At 45.5% G+C, this 23,214-nt stretch overlaps 1 protein-coding gene across 1 annotated transcript in view; it reads right to left on the reverse strand.

Moving 5' to 3' along the window:
- LOC147666283 (protein PRRC2C-like) overlaps positions 1 to 23,214 on the reverse strand; it is a 240,013-nt gene that overhangs the window by 157,669 nt on the left and 59,130 nt on the right. The window contains exons 2-3 of the mRNA XM_086949160.1: positions 5,865 to 6,029; positions 5,074 to 5,251 (exon numbers count right to left, since the gene is read on the reverse strand). Of these exons, the coding sequence (XP_086805286.1) occupies positions 5,074 to 5,251; positions 5,865 to 5,976 (290 nt within the window). The 5' untranslated portion in view covers positions 5,977 to 6,029. The remainder of the gene's footprint in view (positions 1 to 5,073; positions 5,252 to 5,864; positions 6,030 to 23,214) is intronic.

Genomic DNA, 23,214 nt, shown 5'->3' on the forward strand with positions numbered 1-23,214 from the left:
ATCGAAGGGAAGGAAGGTTGGGGTGAAACACCCTCCCCTCGTCCTTGGTCAGCAAGTCTGGGTGGCAGGGCGGTCTCTGGTGAGGGACCTCCGACAGCTGGAGGAGATCCGGGTACCACCCCTGGCGTGGCCACTCCGGCGCTATCAGGATCATCCTGGTGTTGGTCCTGTAGAATTTCTGTATCACCGCCAGGATCAGAGGCAGGGGAGGAAAAGCGTACAGAAATGTCTGAGACCAGCTGATCAAAAGTGCATTCCCCCATGATCCCTGCTGGGGGAATCTGGACGCGAAGACGCAACATTTTGCGTTTGCCGAGTCTGCGATCAAATCTATGTCTGGTATTCCCCATTGTCGAAACACTTCCTGAGCTACATCTTCGTTGAGCACCCAGTCGTGTGCTTCCATGAATTCTCTGTTTAGGCCGTCCATCTGAACATTCAGGATTCAGGGGAGGTGAACTGCCATGATGGAGAGACCGCTCGCCAGAAGCCAGCGCCAAATGGATTGAGCTTCCAGAGACAGAACTCGTGACCTTGTGCATCCCTGCTTGTTCAGATAGAACATTGTTGTTGTATTGTCTGTCTGAACTTGAATGTGGTTGCTGCGCAGACAGGTAAGGGATTTGAGCGCCAGACAGACAGCCCAGAGCTCCAAGAAGTTGATGTAGTAGCTTCTTTCTACTTCGTACCAGAGCCCTTGTACCTGAAGCTGGTCTAAAGGAGCACCCCAGCCGTGCATTGAGGCATCTGTGACCACTGTCTGCAATGGAGGCGACTCATGAAACTGGACTCCCTGCAGAAGATGAGAACGTTTCATCCACCATCTGATGGAGTCTCTGGCACTTTGGTGGAGAGACCTTATCCTCCCAGTGGCCTGATCGGAGACCATTTGTCCTCGATTGTCTGCTGCAGAGGCCTCTTGTGAAGTTGCGCATTGGGCACAATGTAGATGCATGAGGCCATCGATCCCAGTAGCTGGCTGTAGGGTTTGGGTGACTAACAAGACGCAGCACTTCAAAAGCACTGATAACCACTCCTCCGAAGGACACACGTTTGCCTCTGCAGAGTCCAAAGAGGCGCTCAGATAGTGTATTCGTTGGGTGGGATTGAGTACTGACTTTTTTTTTAGTTGACCTGCAACCCTAAGGAATGCATCAGATTGAGACAGTAAGAGATGGCTCTGAAGCAGAACTGGTGTGGAGCTTTTCAGGAGCCAGTCATCTAGGTAGGGATAGACTAAGATCTTCCGCCTGCGGAGGAAGGCAGCCACCACCGCCTTGCACTCGGAGAATGTCCGTGGGGCGGATTGGCGGCCGAATGGTAGCACTCTATACTGGTAGTGGCGCCGGTCTACCTGAAACCGGAGAAATTTCTGATGCTTTACTGAGACCGGTATATGAAAGTAAGAGTCCTGCAGGTCGATGGCAACATCCAGTCTCCCTGGTGAAGGTGTGGAAAGATCTGATGCAGGGCTAACATACAACATTTTTCTTTTCGGATAAACCTGTTCAGCAGGCATAGGTCGAGAATAGGTCTGTACTCCTTGGCTACTACTCGTTTTTGGACTAGAAAGTAGCGAGAGTATACTCCCTGATTTCTTCGCATGGGAGGGACCTCCTCTATGGCCTTTTTCGTGAGAAGGAGAGAAACTTAGTCCTTGAACTGCTTACTTTGAATTCGAGGAAGGCGCTTGAGTTGCGGGAACACTTGCGGAGGAGGAGACTTTAACCTCAGCAAGTAACCATGCTGCACAATACTCGGCACCCATTTGTCCTTTATGGTTTTCCACTCTTCTAGGTGACACGCTACACTCCCTCCCACGGAGTGGCGAACGGTTACCGAAGAAGCAACGACTCAAGGTTTGGGAGGCTGCTTGGAGGTGGACTGTTGCTTGTTATTGCCTCTGCCTCTACAAGGGCGTCACTGTTGGAACTGAGATCTTTGCGGAGTCTGGGAGGACCACTGAGGGGTTTGAACCGTCTGTTGGTACGACCATTTGTCGCCCTGGCAGAAGCGCTTCTTAAACTCCTTGCGTTTCTCCAGACACACCGCCATGACAGTGTCCATCTCAGCCTTATTCTTGGTCATCTCTTCATCAGTGTGAGCTTCAAACAGATGAGCCATTGAAAGGGGGGTTTAGTATCTTCTTCGGAGCATCAGGCTTGAGGCCTGTGAGGTGCAGTAAAGCAGAGCGCCGTGAGCAGACTCCATGGGAGTAGCCATGAGCGGCAAGATCGGAAGCATACGCTGCAGCACTTAATTGATTGGCTACAAGCCCTCCTTCCTGTAGGATTTCTGAGAAATCCTGCCGGTCTTCTTTGGTAAACTTCTTGGTGAAACGTGTGAGAAAGTCCCAGAGAGATCTGTCGTATCTCCCGAGAAGGGCAGAGGCACTAGCAACCTTCATGTATGACGCTGAAGTGTTGCACATCTTGCTCCCATACAAGTCCATTTGTTTACTATCCTTCTCAGGAGGCACAGAGGATGAGGTGGAAGCGGAGTGGGATTTCATGGTTGCCGCCATGATGACTGAATCAGCTGGTGGATCAGTCCTGAGGAACAAGGGGTCCTCTGCTGGAGCCTTGCATTTTTTGGAGATTCTGGATGGTACAGAACCCACCGTTGCAGGAGTAAGAAAGGTGGCCATAGCCGGTTCCAGGAATCCAGGAGCGGTCTAGGAGCTGTTCGGTGATGCAGGGTATCAAAGATGCCAGACGTGGGAACCACCGGGTATGCAAAGATGTTAAGTTTCTTTGCCCCCCTACCCAGAACATCTGTAAATGTAGAGATGTCATCTATGGGTGACTGCTGTGAAGGCGGTGTGGAGGAGAAAGTCTGAGAGTAGTCCCGGACCGTCTATTTTAAAGACTAAGACCATGTAGGAGACCTTGTGCGCCTTCTCTTATGGGGCCTGTCGTGATGGCGACGGACGACCCCTGGACCTAGACTGACATCTGGAAGGAGATCTTGGCCTGGCAGGAGATCTTGGCCTGGCAGGAGATCTTGGCCTGGCAGGAGATCTTGGCCTGGCAGGAGATCTTGGCCTCCTAGGGGGGGACTTTGAAGGTTTGGCCGGAGTGCTCGTCCTTGGACCAGATGGTGACTAAGTGCGGGAGTAATCAGAGTCTGGACTACTGAGACCACCAGATCCAGTACCTTGTAAACGGCGAGGAGACAAACTGCGGGATTTCCCCTCTGCAGATTTAGGGGATACTTCTGGAAAGATCTCCACAATATGCAGTCCAGGAGACGATGACCGGTCCCCTGACGATGCTCTGAACCCAGGATCTGACTGCCTCAGGGACTCCGCAATACCTGTGATCTCTTCTCTCGACGTAGAGTGCTTCGACGTTTATGTATGAGTGACCATCGGCGTCGGGTGAGGTCTCGATGGTCTTGACATCTATCATTCACGACTGAGGTGACGGCGACCTTCGGCATAGAGTTGGTGATAGACGTCGATCTGCTTTGACGCCGAGTCGATGGCGATCTGCCATGACGTCTGCCCTGTTCCCATGATGCACTGGGCCAGGGACAGACTGATTTGCATATAGCCAGGTTCTGAGCTGGGATGGTGCAGTGAGATAAATAACGGTGATGGATCAAGCCCTGATCTTTGGACTGGGTAAGAGTGCTCTGCTTAATTCAGACACTCTGTTCATCACCACCCCCTTTTCTGAATCTCCCATAATGAACAGCAGATCGATTTTGGAGATAATATCTCTGCCTGTAGGAATTAAATTTAGTCAAAGATCCAAGTTGCAATGTGTTTTTCTGGCAGTACTACTGCGTCCTGTACCAATAGTCTTGTTTCCTTTGTACCCTCCTAGAGATCTGTCCATGTCTATCTATATTTTGTATAGCTCTGGCTAGACCCAGAGGTATCAGAGCGTTTTATAAGAGAAAGGCATATACCAATGGAACAGTGGATACATACAAAATACAATAAGGGACATGCCTTCAAGCAGTCATCCACAGGTTTACTGAACAAATGTTAGCTGATATAAGGCATATCCTATACTCAATTGGTCTGCCTGACAAAAGCTTGTACTAGTCAACCAACCAAATCTTTTAAAGTCTGCTTGCTTTGCTATTTGTCAAACGCAGATGTTAAAAGCATCAAGCAGTGCATCTACAGGGGTGGGTCACTGCAGCCTCCAACTGATGGGACAGGACCCCACAGCAGGTTCCAAATTCTAGCTGTCTAGGGGCCCCACTGGGCACTGAATAAAGAAGGTAAAGATGAGACATGAGGAGGGACTGGTCCGGTGCTGGCCCTCTTCTCTATCTGTGAAGGTAATGAAGAAGTTCCTGTAACTAGATGGTGATGTGCTTCCCATGAGCAGCAGGGAATGGGGTGAACTTGTGAGTCCTGGATTGCCTTAGTCCATCATGTAGGTCTAGACAGTCAGTGTGGCCTTAGCTCTTTTACTGTAGAAGAGCCACCCCCCAAACACCCATTCTCACCCCCCCCCCAACACCACTAGTAGGTGCAGTTCTGCTATTCTCAAAGAAAAGAAATTTGAAAATGGCTTCCCGACCAGGTCTAGAGGAGACTGGAAATGAAGCAGGGGGAACAGATTGTAGCACTTCGTTGTCTGAACTGTGTTGGTCCACAGGGCCCTTCGTTGATGTACTGATGCAACTTAAGAAAGTACGAAGGGCACCACTACATACACTAACCTGGTGATCAAAATTATACATTCAGTTAACAAGGAAATTTGGAGTTTACGGTTCAAATTCTCCTCTAATCTAGAGTAGACACTTCCTGCTGTTGTCTTTCAAAACTTTTGACCATGAGATAGACTCCTTGGAGTGGATACAATAGTTCATTGAGTCACAAGAATCTTTTTTCATATTTGATGTACAATAGTATAACTGCATAATGTATGCAACTGTGGAAAAAAGGATTGATTAAAAAATAAAATAGGAAAATATCTACAAGCTCTGACAGTAATTATAAAGGTTTGACACCTCGTAAAAATGTTTTAAAAAAATGTATGTGAACATTTTTGATGACAAAAACCTCATGGATAAGGGCCCCCCCACCCCCATCAACAGCTTGTAACTCACGTTTCCTCTTCAGGCTGGTCTGGCTTGGATGCCCATCCTGAACCGTCTTTCGGGACTATGCTCACGTTGGGATCATTGCCTTTGTGCTCCTTTTTAATGCTGGGCAGATTTGCGGGCGGGGGCATGCGTCGTGACACAGCCACTTTTCCCAAAGACTGCAACCCATGGCGTGCGGCAACTGGAAAGAAACAATATTGAGGACCTTAACATGACTTCTACCGGCAACTTACAACTGGATGGCTACAATACTTTCTTCAGGTTACAAAATATTCAGAGTGACTGATTATGCTTTTCTGACCATCAAAAGAAACTAAGAAAATGTGGCCAGGAGAATGTAAATTAAGATATTTTGGAAGGGTGTCTACGGATAAGTGCAGCAATTTTATAAAACAATCTAGTCTTCAGCCTAGTGACTATTCTAAAGGTTCTCCCTACTGGGGATGTTGGTAGTGTTGAACATTCTAGGAAATCTCAAAAAATATTGAAGATTGACACAGAAAGCTCCAGCTTTCTAGAATAAACATTTAGCAGAATTTTTTTTGGAGCAGTAGTTTTTAGATTACGTCTCCTCTTACAGTTAAAACCTGGTTTTTTATCAAACAACCTCATGTGAGATTGCTGTCAAAGCGACATAGTGCCCAGCCCTTTGTAGAAAGGATCCACCATATCATGCCAACTGCACTATTCTCCAAATACAAAGGAAAGAATATGTATTTTGCAGCGGCATCAGGAAACTACTTCCAAGTGACAGGATAACTATGCCATTTCACTATCCAATGCACTTCACCTACCTGTGCTTTTCTGGGTTTCCAAGGATTTTCCCTTGTACGTATTAAAAAGGCTGAGTGTTGCATACTTTTTCCCATCCTTTGTTTTTGTGGTCTGGCCTGACTTCTCCGACATTTCGATGTAAATTCATCGAGTCTGGTACCACACGCCTCTGCTTTCGCAACCACCTGCACATGAAGAGCAAATACATATGAAGTGATTCCCAACCGATTGGGAGGGGGCACGGAAAAAAATAAAGACATGGAGAGCTTCATTCATGGTTTCACCTCCATAGTGCTTGAAAAATTGCTATACACTTATTCTTTACAAGATAGACTCACAAAAATAATGACTAGAGAAGGCAAATTTGCTATTGGTCATGAAAGATTTTCCCACAAGAATTTAAAAAATACCATTAAGCCATTGGGTTGCATGCAGTTATGACAGACATAACATTTAGGGTATCACTGAATAACACTGACATTATCCTTTTCAGACCACAATAAAGAGAAATGTACAAAGTAAAAGGCAATTGAAATATCTGAAATACTTGGCATATTGTGCTCACACCTTTCAGCATGCTGCAGTCCCGTGCTTGGCCTTGGGAAGAGAGGCTTGGAAAGATGATATGATGCATTTGCAATGTAGGACAAAATGCAATTCCACTTAAAAAATTAAATAAATAACACCCCTCCAATAACACCCCTCCAATAATTATATATATATATATATATATATATATATATATATATATATATATATATATATATATATATATATATATATATATATATATATATATATATATATATATATATATATATATATATATATATATATATATATATATATATATACACACACACACACACAGTTGGAATTAGGTAGCCTGGCCTAGGGCAAGACTAACATTTAGAGGCACAGTGTAAAGGTTGCAGACCACCCAAAAGTAACTTCACGCAATAGCACTCAAAAAGAAAAACACTACACCAAAATTATATGAAAATACGTGCTGCTTTATATAAAAATAATATGCTCTGTGTTGTCAAGTATCAGTAACTCACATATAAACAATTCAAATCAGTTTAGATCACTTTCAGGGTCAGCAATTACACGTTTTAAATTATTAGCAGATAATCACTTTTTTACATTACTAGCTGTCACTGTACTTCCGGATTCTGATCACGCTTTTTCATTAGAATAACTGTACCTCAGAATCAATTAAGCCAGATATGCCCCGCTAGAATCTTGGGAGAAAGAATCTACTACACAGTATAAGCACAAATACGTTTCAATTCTAGACCACATTAACAATCAGCTTTTGTAGTAAAGACAATTCACTTTAGACACAACTGGCAGATATCTCTTACACTTCTGATAGCTCAGTTAGGCATTTACTATACTCAGCTCACTTTGTATAATTCCTCAGATCAGTATTACTCTTCAGTTTGGCAAGAATAACCCCTTTTATTAGACCAGGGTAACCTTTCCCTTTAAATAAATAGCATTTCAGTTCACTTTCTCATCTGGTAAAAGGAAGGAGTGAAGACCTATGGATGCCAGCTTACAACAGTACCCGGTCAGGGATTCCCCATAGACGCTGTACTCTCAGAGTCAGAGTCTCAATTCATACAGTTGCTCCTGTGCAGACAATCTCCCAGGTAACCACCTCCTTACTTGTGTCTGTCGTTGTTGCCTCAAGGGTAAGGCTGATCAAGCGCGAGGGGCTGGGGAAAGGAAGGCTGACGAGGCTCTCACGCCCCACAAGACTTCCCAGCACAAGCCTGCTCCTCCGCGCTGCTCCCGCTCAGGAAACCACGAAGGCAGAAGCCTCAAAGCCCCCAGACCTCTTCCGGCCTTGCAACTCTCCCTCCCTGCCCGAGCCGGCTCCTCAGCGCGGCGCTCGAACAGGAGGGACCAGGCCGATCACTCGGCCAGCTGAAAACCCCTCCGGCGCTTCTCCTCAGCGCCGATCTCCTCAGACACTGCTCTAGCGGGCATGCGCGGAAGCGCTCTTGTCGAAGACGCGTCTCGCCGGTCCCGCTCCAGGGAGAGACGCTACACGCCTGGGCCTGCTCTAGCGGGCATGCGCGGAAGCGCTCTTGTCGAAGACGCGTCTCGCCGGTCCCGCTCCAGGGAGAGACGCTACACGCCTGGGCCTGCTCACTTCCTTGCCCCTCCTTCCGGGGATAGCTACCTCCGAGGGGGCATGCGCGATGGCGCTCTCACTTCCCTCAGCTTGGTCGCTACCGGCAACGCATCCACAGCGCGGTAGGTGCCCCCGGGGTCCCGCTCACGAAGGGAAGCCTCGCAAGGCTTCTAAGGCTCAGTGGATCCTGCGGGGGCGCTGCCACGGAGCGCGAACAGTGCCCCAGGGGTCCTGCTCTCAGATGAAGTCACTGACCCTGTTCCTCAGCTCCCACTTTCTACCAAACGGATGGGGATGCCTGCCACACGTCACAGGACCAGTTTGGGGGTAAGGAAATCTGGTAATTGTCCAATGGAAGTTCTTCCTTTCCACACTAAAGTGAGGAGGGGGGTTAAAAACGGGGAGGCTCCTTCAGACTGAATCCACAGAGCTCTTCCTCAGCACTAATCCCCTATCCCTCCTTACTGGGCAGACTAGGGGCACAGGGGAACTCTCAGCTCAGCTCCCAGTACTGCTAAAGTTAACCCCTTAATCTACCTGCCCAGGATCAGCAGGATCAGCTAACTTGGCTAGGACAACAGGACCAAGGAGGGGGCAAACCTTGACAGAGGGCTACTCTTGTAGAGGGAACCACCCTTCAGAATCCTACCCCCACTAGACCTCAGCCTTCACTCTAGCTGCTCCTCACTGACAGACAAAATGGCTGTCCAGCATTCCGCCTTATATAGGCTGCCCTCTCAGTGGTCCAGAATGGACCAGAAGGTTCTGGAATGCCCCATGTTAGGCTATGGCCAGGTTCTGTTGGTGACAGTTGGGGCAGTTGGTGGCCACCATTTTAGGTGGTGCCAACTTCCCTGTCAGAACAGGCCTCTGGGCCTGAGGTAAAAGATTATGAGGGGGGAAGAAAACACCTATCCCCCTGACCAACACCTACAAAAAGTCAGTAGACACAAAAATTAACAAGGGTATGAGGGGCAAAAAGGGGACAAAATAAATAAAAATTAGGAGGGACTTCGCCAAAAAGCCAGACAGGTCTAACATACACATATACACATATCTCAATACAATGATGACCATTTTTTGTCCCTCTTGACATGGTATTTTAATGTAAGGCTGAACCGAAAAAAAATACACAAGTGGGAGCACACTCCTAGCAAGGATTTCAGGCAACAGAGTTGTGGCCAAACAAATTCAACATTGAAGCCACGACTGAATAAATATGCACATCCTAGCACATATTGATTCAAATGTTCAGTTACTAAGTCAATTTTATTTTTTGTGGCCAGTATGTTTTCAAAGTTTCCCAGTCCAAACTGCATTTGACTTCGAGCAAAGAGTACCGAGGTAAACAATTTAGGGCAATGCCTTCCTTTTAGACTACATTTGAGTTTGTTGCAGTATTGATCAGTGGAGAGATTTACCTATACTTACGAGTCTATAATTGCATAGCTGTGTGCATGGAACCTCGTAAGCTCTATACCTGGTCCTCGGATGCTTTGTCTTCGGTCCTGCTTAAATTCTTGATCAGGCATACTTATCTACAACCATTGATGTCACTAGCAAAGTCTTGCACTGCTGAACTGGTCACTGGGGTTGCTCTTAGGGAAATTGGCTAATGATAGCGGGAACCAAATCATTATAATGGAAGGAACAGATTTAAAGTGAGCCATTCAATTTCAACCTCGTTGAACACCAGAAATCCAAATCTCAAATTAACATCCAAGAAAGGGAAGGGGGGGGGCTTTTTCTGAACATGGAATTCATCATGCACTGTAGTTGTAGGCTTATGTGGTGGACCATCTTACGCAAGTACATGAGCAGGAGGATGAAGCACTGGAGTTGGATAACTTACTAAGGCTCCACCGCAGACAAATGAAAAAAGACAATATCAGAAAATGGCATCAACATCATGTTTTCTAGTTCTGAGACGGTCCTAGACTTCTCAGAATACACTTGTGTCTCCTCTAAGCAGTTCAGACTCGCAGCCTGGGCAGGATGTTCAGTCCGTCGAGCATTCCAAAATCAGAGCTACTAACCGTTAGGCTGGAGATTCTAAGAAGGTCAAGTGCAGGAAAGGATTACTTGGTTATTGAACTTTGGGTCCAATAGCACTGTAGCTGCAGGAAACCTATGAGGAACAAGTCCAAATGCCGCAACTGGGCCCAGTAACGCTCAATTGATTTCATGTCCTAGTAAACCAGTCTTCACACCAAGGCTCTTTCCAAAATGTTTGCAGTAGAATTCAAGGCCCAAATGAGGGGGTAGGTGGGTTGGTGACTGTTTAAGCTGGCGACTTTCTGAGTAAGGAATGTAACAAATTATCACATTTTTGGCAAGGTCTCCCATTTTTTGCATGGCTGGATCTGCTGGCTTTTTAACTCAACGGCTAAACAGTAGTAAAGTACCTCTGCTCCCCTTTAAAACACGCTGTATATTGAAACTCTATATGGCTTATTAAACTTCAGTACAAGTCCACTGTAAATGGTACCTTAAGTGCACCTATGGCACGTAAAGTTAAATGTAAAATTGGCAGCAGTGTTTATTTACATTACTCACAGGTATGACCAAAATATGTTTTGGCCGGAACACCACTGTGCTTAGACTTGGGTGCAGTTTAAATGCACCACAGCGACACATGGCAGGAAAAGCCTATTTTTATAAATACATATGTCCCCCTAAACGTATGCCTTGTAAACCCACAGAGCAGGGCTTTAATTCAAAAAGGCACACTACATATTGTGGTTACCGTACCCTCACAGGAAAAGAAAATCTACAAGCTATTTCACTATGTAAGCAAGTATAGAACTTTCATGTATAAGTGGGATTCAAATCCTTATCCACCTGTTTAGGAAAGGGCTAGAAACAGTTTGAATTTAGTTCCTCATCAACTTTTTTCAAATCTGATGAAATCTTGTGAAATCAGAATATTTTTTTTTTTAACTTAAGCAGAAATATAACTGTGCAAAAATGTACTTTACAGTGCCCAAAACAGAACTGGCTTAAATCCTGTTATCTATCACAGCTGCAGCGCTGAAACATATCCTTGACAGGGAAAGTTAACGACTGACTCGGAGTCATCCCCCAGAACCGCCGACAAGGTCAGGCCCCAGCCACACTGAGGGAGAACCAGATCTGTTCTGATCAGGTAGGGTAGTGTGCAACACAAGAAATGGCTGCCTGGTGATATCAGATAGTGTAATTTTAGAGTAAGGCAAAGAGGAACTACTGCAAAAGAAGGTGTCTACGAGAAAACAGGATTGGGTGGACATTCCTCCAAATACTGGCTAGTGCACAAGATAAATCTGCCACCTTTATCACCGCTAATTCAGAATTCCAGACCTGGATAGACTTCATTAGACTGCGGCAGCCCTACTGAAGGAAGTATCCCAATTCATGACTCCTGACTCTTGATGGAAGAAGAGGATTCACACTAGGATTCAAAGACCCCGGAATACTGCTAGCACCTAGGGACTGGAGCTGCTCTCCAAGGGTCAAATGGTTGGCCACATGTTTACCTGCTTCAGGGATGCAAAAAGGAGAACGTCCGAGACCAAGAGCGGTCAGCTATTTAAAAGGGACTAGAACCTGCAGGAGACCTGGCAGGAGAGTGACCTGGTTCCCGGAAGCCTGCTTCAGACTTGCTGCAGGATAAACCAGGAGCAGCTTTCCCAGCAGTTAGAGACTAAGTCTGAAGGTAAAACCTTTCACCCAGACAGCCTGTTTGGGGTACCAGACATCTCCATTGCGGTCAGCTTGAAATTGCCCCTAGGTCGGATTCCACACCTGACAGTTGCATTTCCAGAGTGCTTGGCTTTGTTGGAAGTGCTTAGTGTCTGAAAACATTACACATTCATATCTCCACGTACCCTACCCTATTTTGAGGATCTTGGAGTCTTTTTGCTGATTTTTTAGGTTTTGCCTGGCGAAAGATGCGCTCTGCGCATCTTTTTCGCGCAGGCGAAAACCTAATGACTATGGTAGGGGAGACAGGAACGGCCCCCATCTTCCATTGGCTAGCTCCATAAATGGAGGCTAGCCATTGGAAGACGGGCCTGTCCGTCAATGCGGGACCAGATTCGGGGGCGTTCCCGAGAATTTTTGGCTTTTGGCTACGTCACGCTACGTCAGCCGAAAGCAGATTCTCGGGAACTGCCCCCGAATCTGATCCGGCATTGACGGCACTCGCCCTCATTGCAGCCGCCGTCATTTCTGGGATCCTGTTGGTGTTTAGAGCCGACCCCACGTGAACAGGCCGGTGGCCGAGTGGAACGGAGATGCCACCTCTACTAATTAATACGAAGTGCACGCTCCCCCGTGTTCCCGCCCCCCGTCCCGCTGTCCGTGTTCTCGCCCCCCCCTCCCGCTAAGCTATGTTTGAAATGCACTTGCTGCTAGTACTGAAGGCTACCCCCACCTCCGTGACCATCCAATAAAGAGTCCGGTTCGCACGACTGCCTCACTCACTGAATGTGTTTGAAAGTGGGGGTGTTACTTTTGTGGCTACTCTTCTGCTCCCCTCCCATCCAGAACAACCGGCAACCTACAAAGGACGGCGCAACCTAACCCAGGTTGTCGCCAGCCGGTACCGAACAGACTCACCTCAGATAAAACTTCAGCTAAAACCTGTCCGCCCAAAACAAAAGCGCCCCACATAGCATGTAGGAGCCAGGACGGGGCAGACGGCGTGTGAAAATGTCACAACCAATCAACATTTCGGAATGCTGTGAGACGCCTTTGGATTGGCTGAAGTAATTCTGATACTCCAATCCTAAATCATTTTACACCTGAACAGCACTTCCCACTCAAAGACAACAAAAGCTCAAGACACCATTGGCACACATTAACATACTGAAAATTACCTCTCAGAATGGCACAGAATACTATGACACCAAGAACATACTGGCGATCATCACAGATAATTATACTAATCTATACCAAACGCATGACAGGAGCTTCACTTAAGACCCGAGTAGCTACCTAAATGAGATTGCGCTGGCGTGACTGTCAAAGAGAATTTCGAGCACAACGTATCACAGTAGACGAGGTTAAAGAGAGAGGCCATATTGAATCTTAGAATGGGCATGGCCCCAGGACTGGGTGGCTTAACAAGTGAATTCTAAAAGGAATGTACCCCCCTTCTAGCACCACACTTGATTGCATTATACGAGGAAGCTTATAACACACGACTGGTACCACCCACACTTCAAGAAGCGCTTATATTTACTTTTCTCAAGCCGCAAATAGCCCCCAGAGCACTGCGAGTCCTACGGCCTCCGTCACTCGTAAACATAGATGTAAAGATTCTAGTGAAACTTATCGCTAACAGGCTAATGACTTTCCCTCCCTAACTTGATATTGGCAGAACAGCTGAGATTTGCGCCGATGAGGTCCCCATTGCACAATTTGTACACCATCTTCGCACTGCTCCACCAGCGCAACTCTCAATTTGAAGTTGATGCGGTTCTATTGGATGCCCCCAAAACCTTGGATTCTATAGTGTGCAATTATATGTTTGTGATTTTGCAACTCATGGGCATGCCCACAAATGTCATACAATGGATAAGTCTATTGTGCAGTGGCCCAAGTACAAATAAATGGCCCGACCTCTGAGCCCGTAAAAATCTATCGAGATTGAAATGTATGCAGAGGAGCTGCGGATGACATCCCACCAGGAGGCTATAGGGGCCCCTCTAAAAGCCTATCTGCTGACGGAAGGGGGGAAGACTTAAGAGAAACAGTGAACGTGCTCATACTAACGGAATCCATTTCGTGCAATGCCTCAGTGTTGTATTCAACTCCTACATCTATTACATGGTAGATTTCGGTTCAAGTGTGGCTCATATGCTCGTATCGAGCTTTTGTCTTCCTAGTGTCACTGGTCCATATTGTAAGTAATCTCAGACTAAGAAAAAAAGTTTTAAAAAGTCCTGATTTTTGGACAGTGGAGTGGTTTACCTGACGTAAAGGTATGATCAGATTTGGTGTGGACAGATAGATTGGTGGGTTTGACAACTGGGTGGCTGCAAGGAGCTAGAGAGTTCTAACCATGAAGGTGCATTTGAAGATAGGGAAGGTCCATCCTAGGATTGTATTGTCAGTGGAAGAGGCCAATCAAGTGAATGCGATTTGTGGGTATACAGCTTAGGTCTTGACAGTACGCAGTATGGTAATAAGGGTAGTCATGCTGGTATGACGATGTTCATATGGAGAGCCGGAGAGGTGGGCAATAAAGGTGCTTGCTCTAGTTCTAAATGATGAAGTGAAACTAAAAGTTCTCCTCTGTTAAAGTGCCATTGGCCAACATTACCAGCACATCTGCAAGTTGCTTGAATTGGCAATCAAATCCTCAGCCCTCTTTGTACGCGAGTGCACTACAAGCAGGAACTGTCTTTAAGTGGTCAAAATTAGGGGTAGGGAATGTTTAAAATTAGGGGTAGGGAATGTTTTGTCTTTTACAGGCCCCAAAAGTTAATTTTCCACTTGACCAGCAGCACCCTTAGCAGTGCCCACTTTCAAGGTCCTTTATCTCTGCTTTTGTCGTCCGAAAGAGTTTATCGGTTGCCAATTGTTTGTCAATTGAAGATAAGTTTAATGCATTTATGGTATTCTTTCTCACCTTATAATAATGTATAGTGGCACACTCACCAGCTGCTTCTCCATTGTGTTATCTGCTTTCTGTTGAACCACCTCTCTGCTCATTGGGGTCTTTGCCTGATGGGTAAAGATATGCTTTGGGACCGGACAAGTTGTGCGTATTCAGTTGCGGCATGGACTACCTCATGCCACTCAGTAAATATGGAGGAATTGCAGGGAAATGGCAGGAGAGAGTGAAAATGGACATCATGCGATTTCAGGCTGAGATGGTGACAAAGAATTACATTACAATGACCTTTCTGGGGCTATGGGTCAATGACACCAGTGCTTAGCAAGTAAGTCCAACATGTCAGCATTATCTCCTCAAACCTTAAGAGCTTAATCTTGCAGTGAGTGCCTTCCATTTACTATTTTTATTACTATTATTTTGTTTTCGATTATCAGGACCCTCTCACCAGCTTCTCTTAAGATGCTCTAAGTTAGCCAAACAGTGCGCCTAGAATTGAACATAGCAGGCTCACCACACAGCCTACATATGATCAAACAAAAAAAACATTCAAAGTTGCAGTCACTCTACTGACGGCACAAACCTGCAGAAACGAATGAGATTCCATTCAGCGCTGGCATTGGTTTGAAACAGTCATACCCCGAACTAAGGAAACGCGCTGTAGCTGTACGCAGGGTGTGAGCTTTAACAAGCAGATCATATCCTCCTGTGTATCTCTTTAAGAGCCGCCATGGCTGCAAGCCTCAGACGAAGCTGAGAATATATTTACTGCTGAAAGCGGGATAATTGTTTGGCACTTTTAAAAGCTATACAAAATATTTGTTAATCCATGGAGGTAGCGCTTCTTTGATTACCTTGTCCCGCCTGCATGCCCAGTCTAAACATCAGATTGCCAAAATTCTACAATAACTTCCACGTCACATTTTGCATTTGTCAATTGAGTGGTCTTTAAGGAGATCAGAGATTACAGATTTGCTAGACTTTTGAGCGTACTAATGCATGTGTGTACATACTTATGTGTGTATGTACTATGTGTATGCGCCTGTGTGTTTGTGCGCGTGTCTGTGCGGGTTTCTTCATGTGTGTACGTCTGTCTACGCATTGTGTGGCTGAGTGAGTGTGCCTGTGCGTGTCAGCTCGTCCGTCTGCATGTCTCTCAGTCTCTCTGCATATGTGTCTACGTGTTGAGTATCAGTGTGAGAGTGTGTATTGTGTGTGTCCGTCTGAGTGTGAAAAAATGTGCGTGCAGTGGGGCGGGCACACATTGCACAAGGGCTGTCGTGACGCCGTCGTGCCCTAAGAGGAGTGCACTATCCCAGGACACATTCTGTGTGTGTGGGGCTCGCAGTTTGTGGGGGGGGGCTCGCAGTGTGTGGGGGGGCTCGCAGTGTGTGGGGGGGGCTCGCAGTGTGTGGGGGGGGCTCGCAGTGTGTGGGGGGGGCTCGCAGTGTGTGGGGGGGGCTCGCAGTGTGTGGGGGGGGCTCGCAGTGTGTGGGGGGGGCTCGCAGTGTGTGGGGGGGGCTCGCAGTGTGTGGGGGGGGCTCGCAGTGTGTGGGGGGCTCGCAGTGTGTGGGGGGTCTGTGTGGCTGTGTGTGGGGGGCTCTGTGTGGCTGTCTGTGGAGGGCTCTGTGTGTGTCTGTGGAGGGCTCTGTGTGTGTGTCTGTGGAGGGCTCTGTGTGTGTGTCTGTGGAGGGCTCTGTGTGTGTGTCTGTGGGGGGCTCTCTGTGGGTATTTGTGTGTGGCATATGCGAGAGATTAAGCTATTGGCATTGTAAATGACAATGCCATTTATTTATGTTAAAAAAAAAATAATGTCAAGAGCAATGCCAATAGCTCTAACTCTAACAAAGGCAAAACCATTGCATTGTAAATGCTTGTTTCTTAATATATTCCGTCATTTTATTGCTTTGTGTCATTCACTTAGAAGTTGTTGGTACTGCTTGACTTTACCATGCACTTCTCTGGTGACTGCCTGCTGCTTGTGCCATAGCTACCAGGGGTTGAGCAGAGATTCTCTCAGACCAAACCAGAGGGAGTTTGTTGAGTTGGCCGAAGTGCCCTCCCTTCCAAATTTGTACCTGCATTTCTGACCAGGCCCAAGACAAGAAATGGCCTAAGCAAAGCAATCATACTTGAAAATGCTATTCATGTCACTGGTTTTATGATTAAAAGAGTAAAATCTTTATTCATTGGTACACCGCACTGGTTAAATCCAGAGATCCCATTTGAGCCGAATACCTCAACCTTGCCTATAGAATTGTTTTAAACACATTCTGAAGTTATTCCTTTAATATGTGGCATTTCCAATATTGCTTGACTCAGGAAGGTAATCAAAATTGCTTGTTTGGATTTGATGGCTAAAATCCTTAGTCATTTGCAAATCAAATTAAGACACCTTAATGTCAAAAGAATTACTTGTCTTATCTGCTGCAATGCAAGATGTGTAAAGAAATTACATGAAGTGCTCTAGGCACTTTGGGGTTTAATCTAGGAATTACAAATATGTTTTTTTTACAAGAGTGCTTGCAATTCAATCACTGATTAACGGAGATCTTCCAATCTTTCAGAAGCAATGTCGAGGGTACCAGCTTTGTTTCATTCTTTCTACCATAATGTATTATTAATGTTGACGCCAGCTGCTATTTTAACTCAAACTTAACAAGCCTATTACCGAAAAAAGAGGCATTGTGGCACCTCTTCTAAACATCTTTGGCTCACCTCTGAATTAGATGCTTGCACATTAGAAACATAGGCAGAAAGAGGGAGTCTGAATTACAAACAAGAACCCATAGAGCAGTATATCATTTCACTCTTGACTGCAAGACACAGGTCCATGCAGCCAAACATAACTATTACACTAATTCAATAAAAGCACCAAAAGGACAATAGAATTGTTCAGTGATAAGAGACCCATCTTCCCCTACACTCGCCAGCGTTTCAATTTCACCTTCTCTAGCCCCATTTTACCAGTTGTCGAAACCCCCCCAATTAAAGTAACAAATAAACCCCAAAGAAAATTATGTAGACCTATCTACACTAGTTAAACAGTCTCATCCGAGGGCAGCTTATGTCCATCCTTCAGGTCGTCACTAAATATCTGCACTAAAGACTGAGGAACATGGGTTCATAACCTGGAAAAAATGTTGTACTGGATAATAGTCAAATTTTTTTATTCGAAAATTCTTCAAAGAAATATTAGTTTTACTAATGAAGATATACTTGTGGCAATTAATAAAGTAAGATTACCCTTTCTGAAAAATATTTTGGTCTGATTATTCTGGAGTCTTTACATATTACCTTGAATATGCATCTTACTAGTACTTGTGTAGCACTACCAATAAGTCACTGATCTACAAGATGAGATACTGCAGATACTATACGGAGCTGGAATAAAAAAATAAAGATTTTCAATATTGCATTACTAAAAATTAAATAAACAATACTTCTTTTGAAATAATTCAAAAGCAGAGGGAATAGATTTTCACTCTGTTAGACCTAGGGGTACCCTAGCCAACACGTGGATAGCATGGCACAGAGGAGAAGACTAATTCCAAAGGCTTAATGTGTGAAGCTTGCGTAAAACCTCTCAGGAACTCAGCGCCCATCCATTCCAAAAATGACACTACACCTTGTTAGGAAAATAAGGTTCGTACTTTATAAAAATAGACTCTGCTCTCTTTGGTTTGATAGCTCTTTTGTTACATTAGTACAACACCTTTCAAATTAATGCAGTTTATATCACTTATTACATTTCATAACACGTTTCAGTATCAGTTTACATGACCCTCCTTTTTCCTAGAGAAATCAATACACTACAGTTACACACAAAGATTATTGAGTTAGATGATTCCCTAGAGGGAACCAGAGTATACTTCACCCCCACGGCTGCAGGATCAAAACGCTCTAACATTCACTGTAACACAATACTTCACAATGGTTGGCACGGCTGTATCACTAGGAAAGAATAGGTAGATTAGCATCACATTTGACTTTGCCTCCAGTGACATTACCCCTGCTGTCATACATACAGCTTGGCAGGATCTTATTACACTGTTTCCTTTGATCGTGTGACTGTACCTACAACTTTCCCCTATGTTAGGGATTCTGCCTTTCTCTCCTAGATTCCTTCTTATTTCGATCTACACCCCCCACTAGTTCCACTCTCTCCTCTCAATCTCCTCCCCCTACTCGCTTGGCAGTCCTCGTGTTTATCAGGATTAGTTCTTTTATGGCTTGCTCGTATTGTGGCAGAATAGTTCAGGGGAATTACTCTGGCCGGCTTCTGTTTCTTGCGGGAATCACCTGACACCCTTTTAAGCACCGCTCCTCCTAGAACTGACTCCACCCTTCGCCCAAGGAATGCCCCAGCTTACTTTTATCTCCGCCGGTGTCCTTTTGCCTGTGCGAGTCAGTCTCAGGGGGCAGCCTCACCTCGGGGCTCGGAAGGTTGGCATGCGACGCTCTTCCACAGCAGCCGGGCATAGAGCGGAACGTCCTCCGGCGGCAATTGCGGGTCGCGTCACAGCTCCTCACGATCTCCTCACCAGTGCGGGCGCTGTTCCTCCCTGTGCGCAGGTTCGCCTTCACCGCGGACGCTGACGGCGGCTGCGGAAGCTCTTCCTTCGCCCCGCCTTCGCTGGCGTTGGTCTGTCTTCTATTCCGACGGCTCCGCAGAACAGCTGAGACCCAGGGTCACCAATGCCGCCTCAGAGAACTCCACGCAGATTAGACTACTTTCCTCCCAGCAGTTGCCACGGTCTTTGCTGCTCTCTCCTCACAGTGAGTGTGCTTTGCAAACGCTGCGGTGGCGATTTCTGCTCACTTTACTTCTTCACTGGAGTGCCGTGTCCACGGGGTAAACAAAGAAAATATTAGCGAGAGTGTCCCCGGGGTGTATGAACCCCCGCTAAGGTCTAGGTACACCGTTGGAATCTCCGGTGCCTTTGAGGTGAAAGACTAGGTTCCAGGTGCATAGATGGTTTCCAGACCCAGTGGGGTTTGGTCGGATCCAAGGGGGTCACATCCGAATAGGACACAGCCGGCCACAGGTCGATTGCGCCCCTACTGGTGCAAAGCTCTCCTCTGGTATTTGCCTCTCTCCACACTGGTCAATGCTACCTCTCTGGTCACGGGCTTACACAAAATGGCCATCCCTGTCCTGGCCTTTTATAGGCTGACCTAGGGCTCTCAGAACCAGCCAGGAGGTTCCAGAACCTTCTCCATACAACCCAATGGGTCAGCACTGCTAGGATGTCCGTTATGTCAGTTGGTGGACTCCATTTTAGTTTCCTTAGTGATGTAACTTTCCTGAGGTAACTAGGCCCACAAAGGGAAGACGAAACTTCCTACTCAAGGAACACCTAGCCACCCCCCCCCCCCCCAGTCAAGGCTGACAACCAAAAATCCGAGTGGACACATAAAAAAAGAATAATAATACTCAGAGGCCAAAGGGGACAAAATAAATCATAATTGTGAGGGGACCCTCAAAAGCAGACAGGTCTAACACACTCACATAGCATAGAATACAGTATTAAACTACATTTTCTATGAATCAAAGGTGTTTCTCCTTCTGGGTCTGACCACATGGAAAGAATTAACATGAATATCCTAGAAGTGTATAAATAGGTTTGTAAAATGGTGGCTTTCTTTCGCCATTATCTAGGAATGCGGATGTGCTGCTGTCAAGTCAAACATTAGTTTGGATATCAAAATAGATGTAACCAACTTGTTTTTTAACTAGAGTCCTCATGACATCCTCTACGATGCCCCCTCCGCAACTGCCTTTCTATCCCTCCTCTTACGCCTACCCACCCTTCCTCCCTGGACCCAGGGGTCCTAAATAATTCCATCCTCAAAAGATCTCCAATGGCTGCCATTAGATGGCAGATCCATTTACAAGAACGCCGCATTAGGCATAAAGCCTTGCATCCTCAAACCCCACTGTATCTCTCCCAAAAACTTCACAAAGCTGGCTGCTCCAGAGAATTGAGAAGCACCAATGCCCTCACTGGTCTCTCCCTTGGTTAACAAGAAATCTACCCAAGCATGCTCTCTCCTGTAATGCACCCACCATTTGGAACTCCCCAAACATCTACGTTGCAACCCCTCATACTTTAGCTTCAAAAAGATCTCAGACACCTTCTCAAATATCGGGGTCCCTAATCCTGTTACTTCCCAGGTTTTATAACCTGTCCCTTATGTTTCCATGTTCCTCTCTGCTTTTTACCTGACCTGTCACCCCAGCTTATCTCCCCACATCTACCACGATCCTCCTTCCTCCTGTTCACTTGTTCTCACACCTCATTCCCCTTCATGCTAACTTCTCTCCTTTCTCCCTCCCTAGCCCCACCGTACCCACATTCCTTCTCCCCTCTATTCTGGCCCATCACACTTAGTCATCCAATTCCCAGTTTTGATCTTAATGCTACTGCCTATATCTTTGATTTTATATTTATTGTTCTTGACTTTTTGCTCTCATACTTTGGCTTTTCTTTTTGTCTTCCTTTCCCTCTCATATTTTGCCTTTTCTTTTGTCTTCCTTTTAAACTTATTATTGTATTATTCAATCTTGTCCTTCTCCTGTAAAGCGCTCAGATACCCTTGGGTCTAGCCAGCGCTATATAAAACTGTTTAAATAAATAAAATGAATGTCACTTTCTCCTTTATGTCATTTTATAATGAATATGGACTATTGGCCCTTAACAGCATGCATTATTGAACAAGACGTAAATAGATAATATTAAATCGATATGTGGCAATCTGTTTTCTACCACTTACTGCGAGATAATCCTAGTTTTGGTTTTCTTAGACTGAATGTTATTTTAATGTATATTGGTAGCACTTTTTCAGCGGTGTTTTCTATAATTATTTACAGCCCTATTAAGTTGACTTTTCAGCGAAAAGCATGTGTTGGCTGTTTTTATTATGAAGGGATCAGAGTCCACTAATTAATTTATGATTGAATTTGAAGCTTTTTATATCTAAATTACAAAATAAAATATCAGTACCTTGGTATTCAATTTCATTGGGAGAAGTGATGTGTGAAAATTATGGGAATGAATAACCAAAACTACTGAGCTGATTGAGAGATGGATTAATCGTCAACACACACTAGCTGGAAGGATAAGCCTAATGAAGATGGTGCTACCAAGTGTTTTTTTGTACCAGACTCCGTCTTACAAGAGCCCTTCTTCGATCAGAGCAATGCACAGATGATCAGACTGGCCGCATCAAAATGACAACCCGGAAAATCCTGGCTTAAGTTGCATCTTCCCTATGAGAGGGGCAGATATGCTGCTTCGAATTTTGAATTATATTATGTTGCGCAAACACAATTTGCACATTTCTGGCTTCACAATGATCGTTAGGCCCCACACTGTAACATGGAAATTTGACCGGCAGTCCCAGTCCAGATATCCATGGCCCTGTTTCAGAAGCGTTACAGGCCATCTAGAGAAATGCATACTGTACAATATACTGCATGGGTTAGGCTTAGGACAGTTACAGTGTCTGAGATGCTGTATTCACCAGTGATCCTGCTAGCAGAAAACCCTAGAGTGGTAATGACTACTGAGAGGGTTACCAATAGGCATTCACTGTGGCGCTGCAGCACTTATTCTCCTTGATTTATCAGCAGCATTTAACAATGTTGGCAACGGGATGCTGATCAACCCCGGGCTCATCTATCAGTACAACTGTTCAATTTTTATGTTACAGATTTGGCCCTTTTAGTTAAATCTGTTGGCCTTTCGCTAACCTCTTACGCAGATGTTCAGCAAATTGTCCTGTCAGGCTTCAAAAACGGCACGGAGGGATCTGCCCATTTCCATGACTGCATGTTGGGAATCAGTTCTTGGATGAACAGACACTGCCTTAAACTGAACTACAACAAAACTGAGATGGGTCTGTTAGGTAATCTTTCTCCTTCGTGGTCTCCTATTTGGTGGCCAGTAGAAATTGACCCTCCCTCTATCCCAGTAACCAAGGCTAAAAACGTAGGTATCTTAACAGATGAAAAGCTAAACTTCGGGCCACAAGTCAACTCTTTGTTTTCCTGCTTCTACAAGTTTACATTGGGGTTGTGGAATTTATTAAAATATCTACTTGTCCAAGGGGCAGGTTGCTTCATAAATCTACTTGTCGTGTAACAAAATCCACTTGTCCCTTTGGTGCCATGTAAGTGCTGCCACAAATTATGGCAGCGATCTCATTATATAAGAGCTCTTATATAGCCTCTCTGATTATGCCAGGGCATATATCATAGCAGTGTTTGAATACTAGTGATCATTTTATGTTGCCCCGTTTCCACAGATCTACACACTGGGACTGAAGATGGTGGTAAGCAGTAGTTCCAGGGTTGGAATGCGATTTTGAGTCTGTACAAACCTACTAACATGCATGTTTTAAGGGTTTTCAACAAATATTCTCTAATCTTTCCCATACTGAGAACTGTTGGAAATTTACTCCTGAGAGTGGCAGACGTAAACCTTCTTTCAGAGTTGGGAAAAAAGTTGTTGGGAGGGAAAATGAACTTTTAAACATCCAGGTTTTCACATGAGCAAATCTACACATGCAGATTTGCTCATGCTAAAATGCAGTTGACAAATATTTTGTAGAAGTACAA

Source organism: Lissotriton vulgaris, unplaced genomic scaffold (assembly GCF_964263255.1).
Source record: "Lissotriton vulgaris unplaced genomic scaffold, aLisVul1.2 SCAFFOLD_1167, whole genome shotgun sequence".
Classification (NCBI taxonomy): domain Eukaryota; kingdom Metazoa; phylum Chordata; class Amphibia; order Caudata; family Salamandridae; genus Lissotriton; species Lissotriton vulgaris.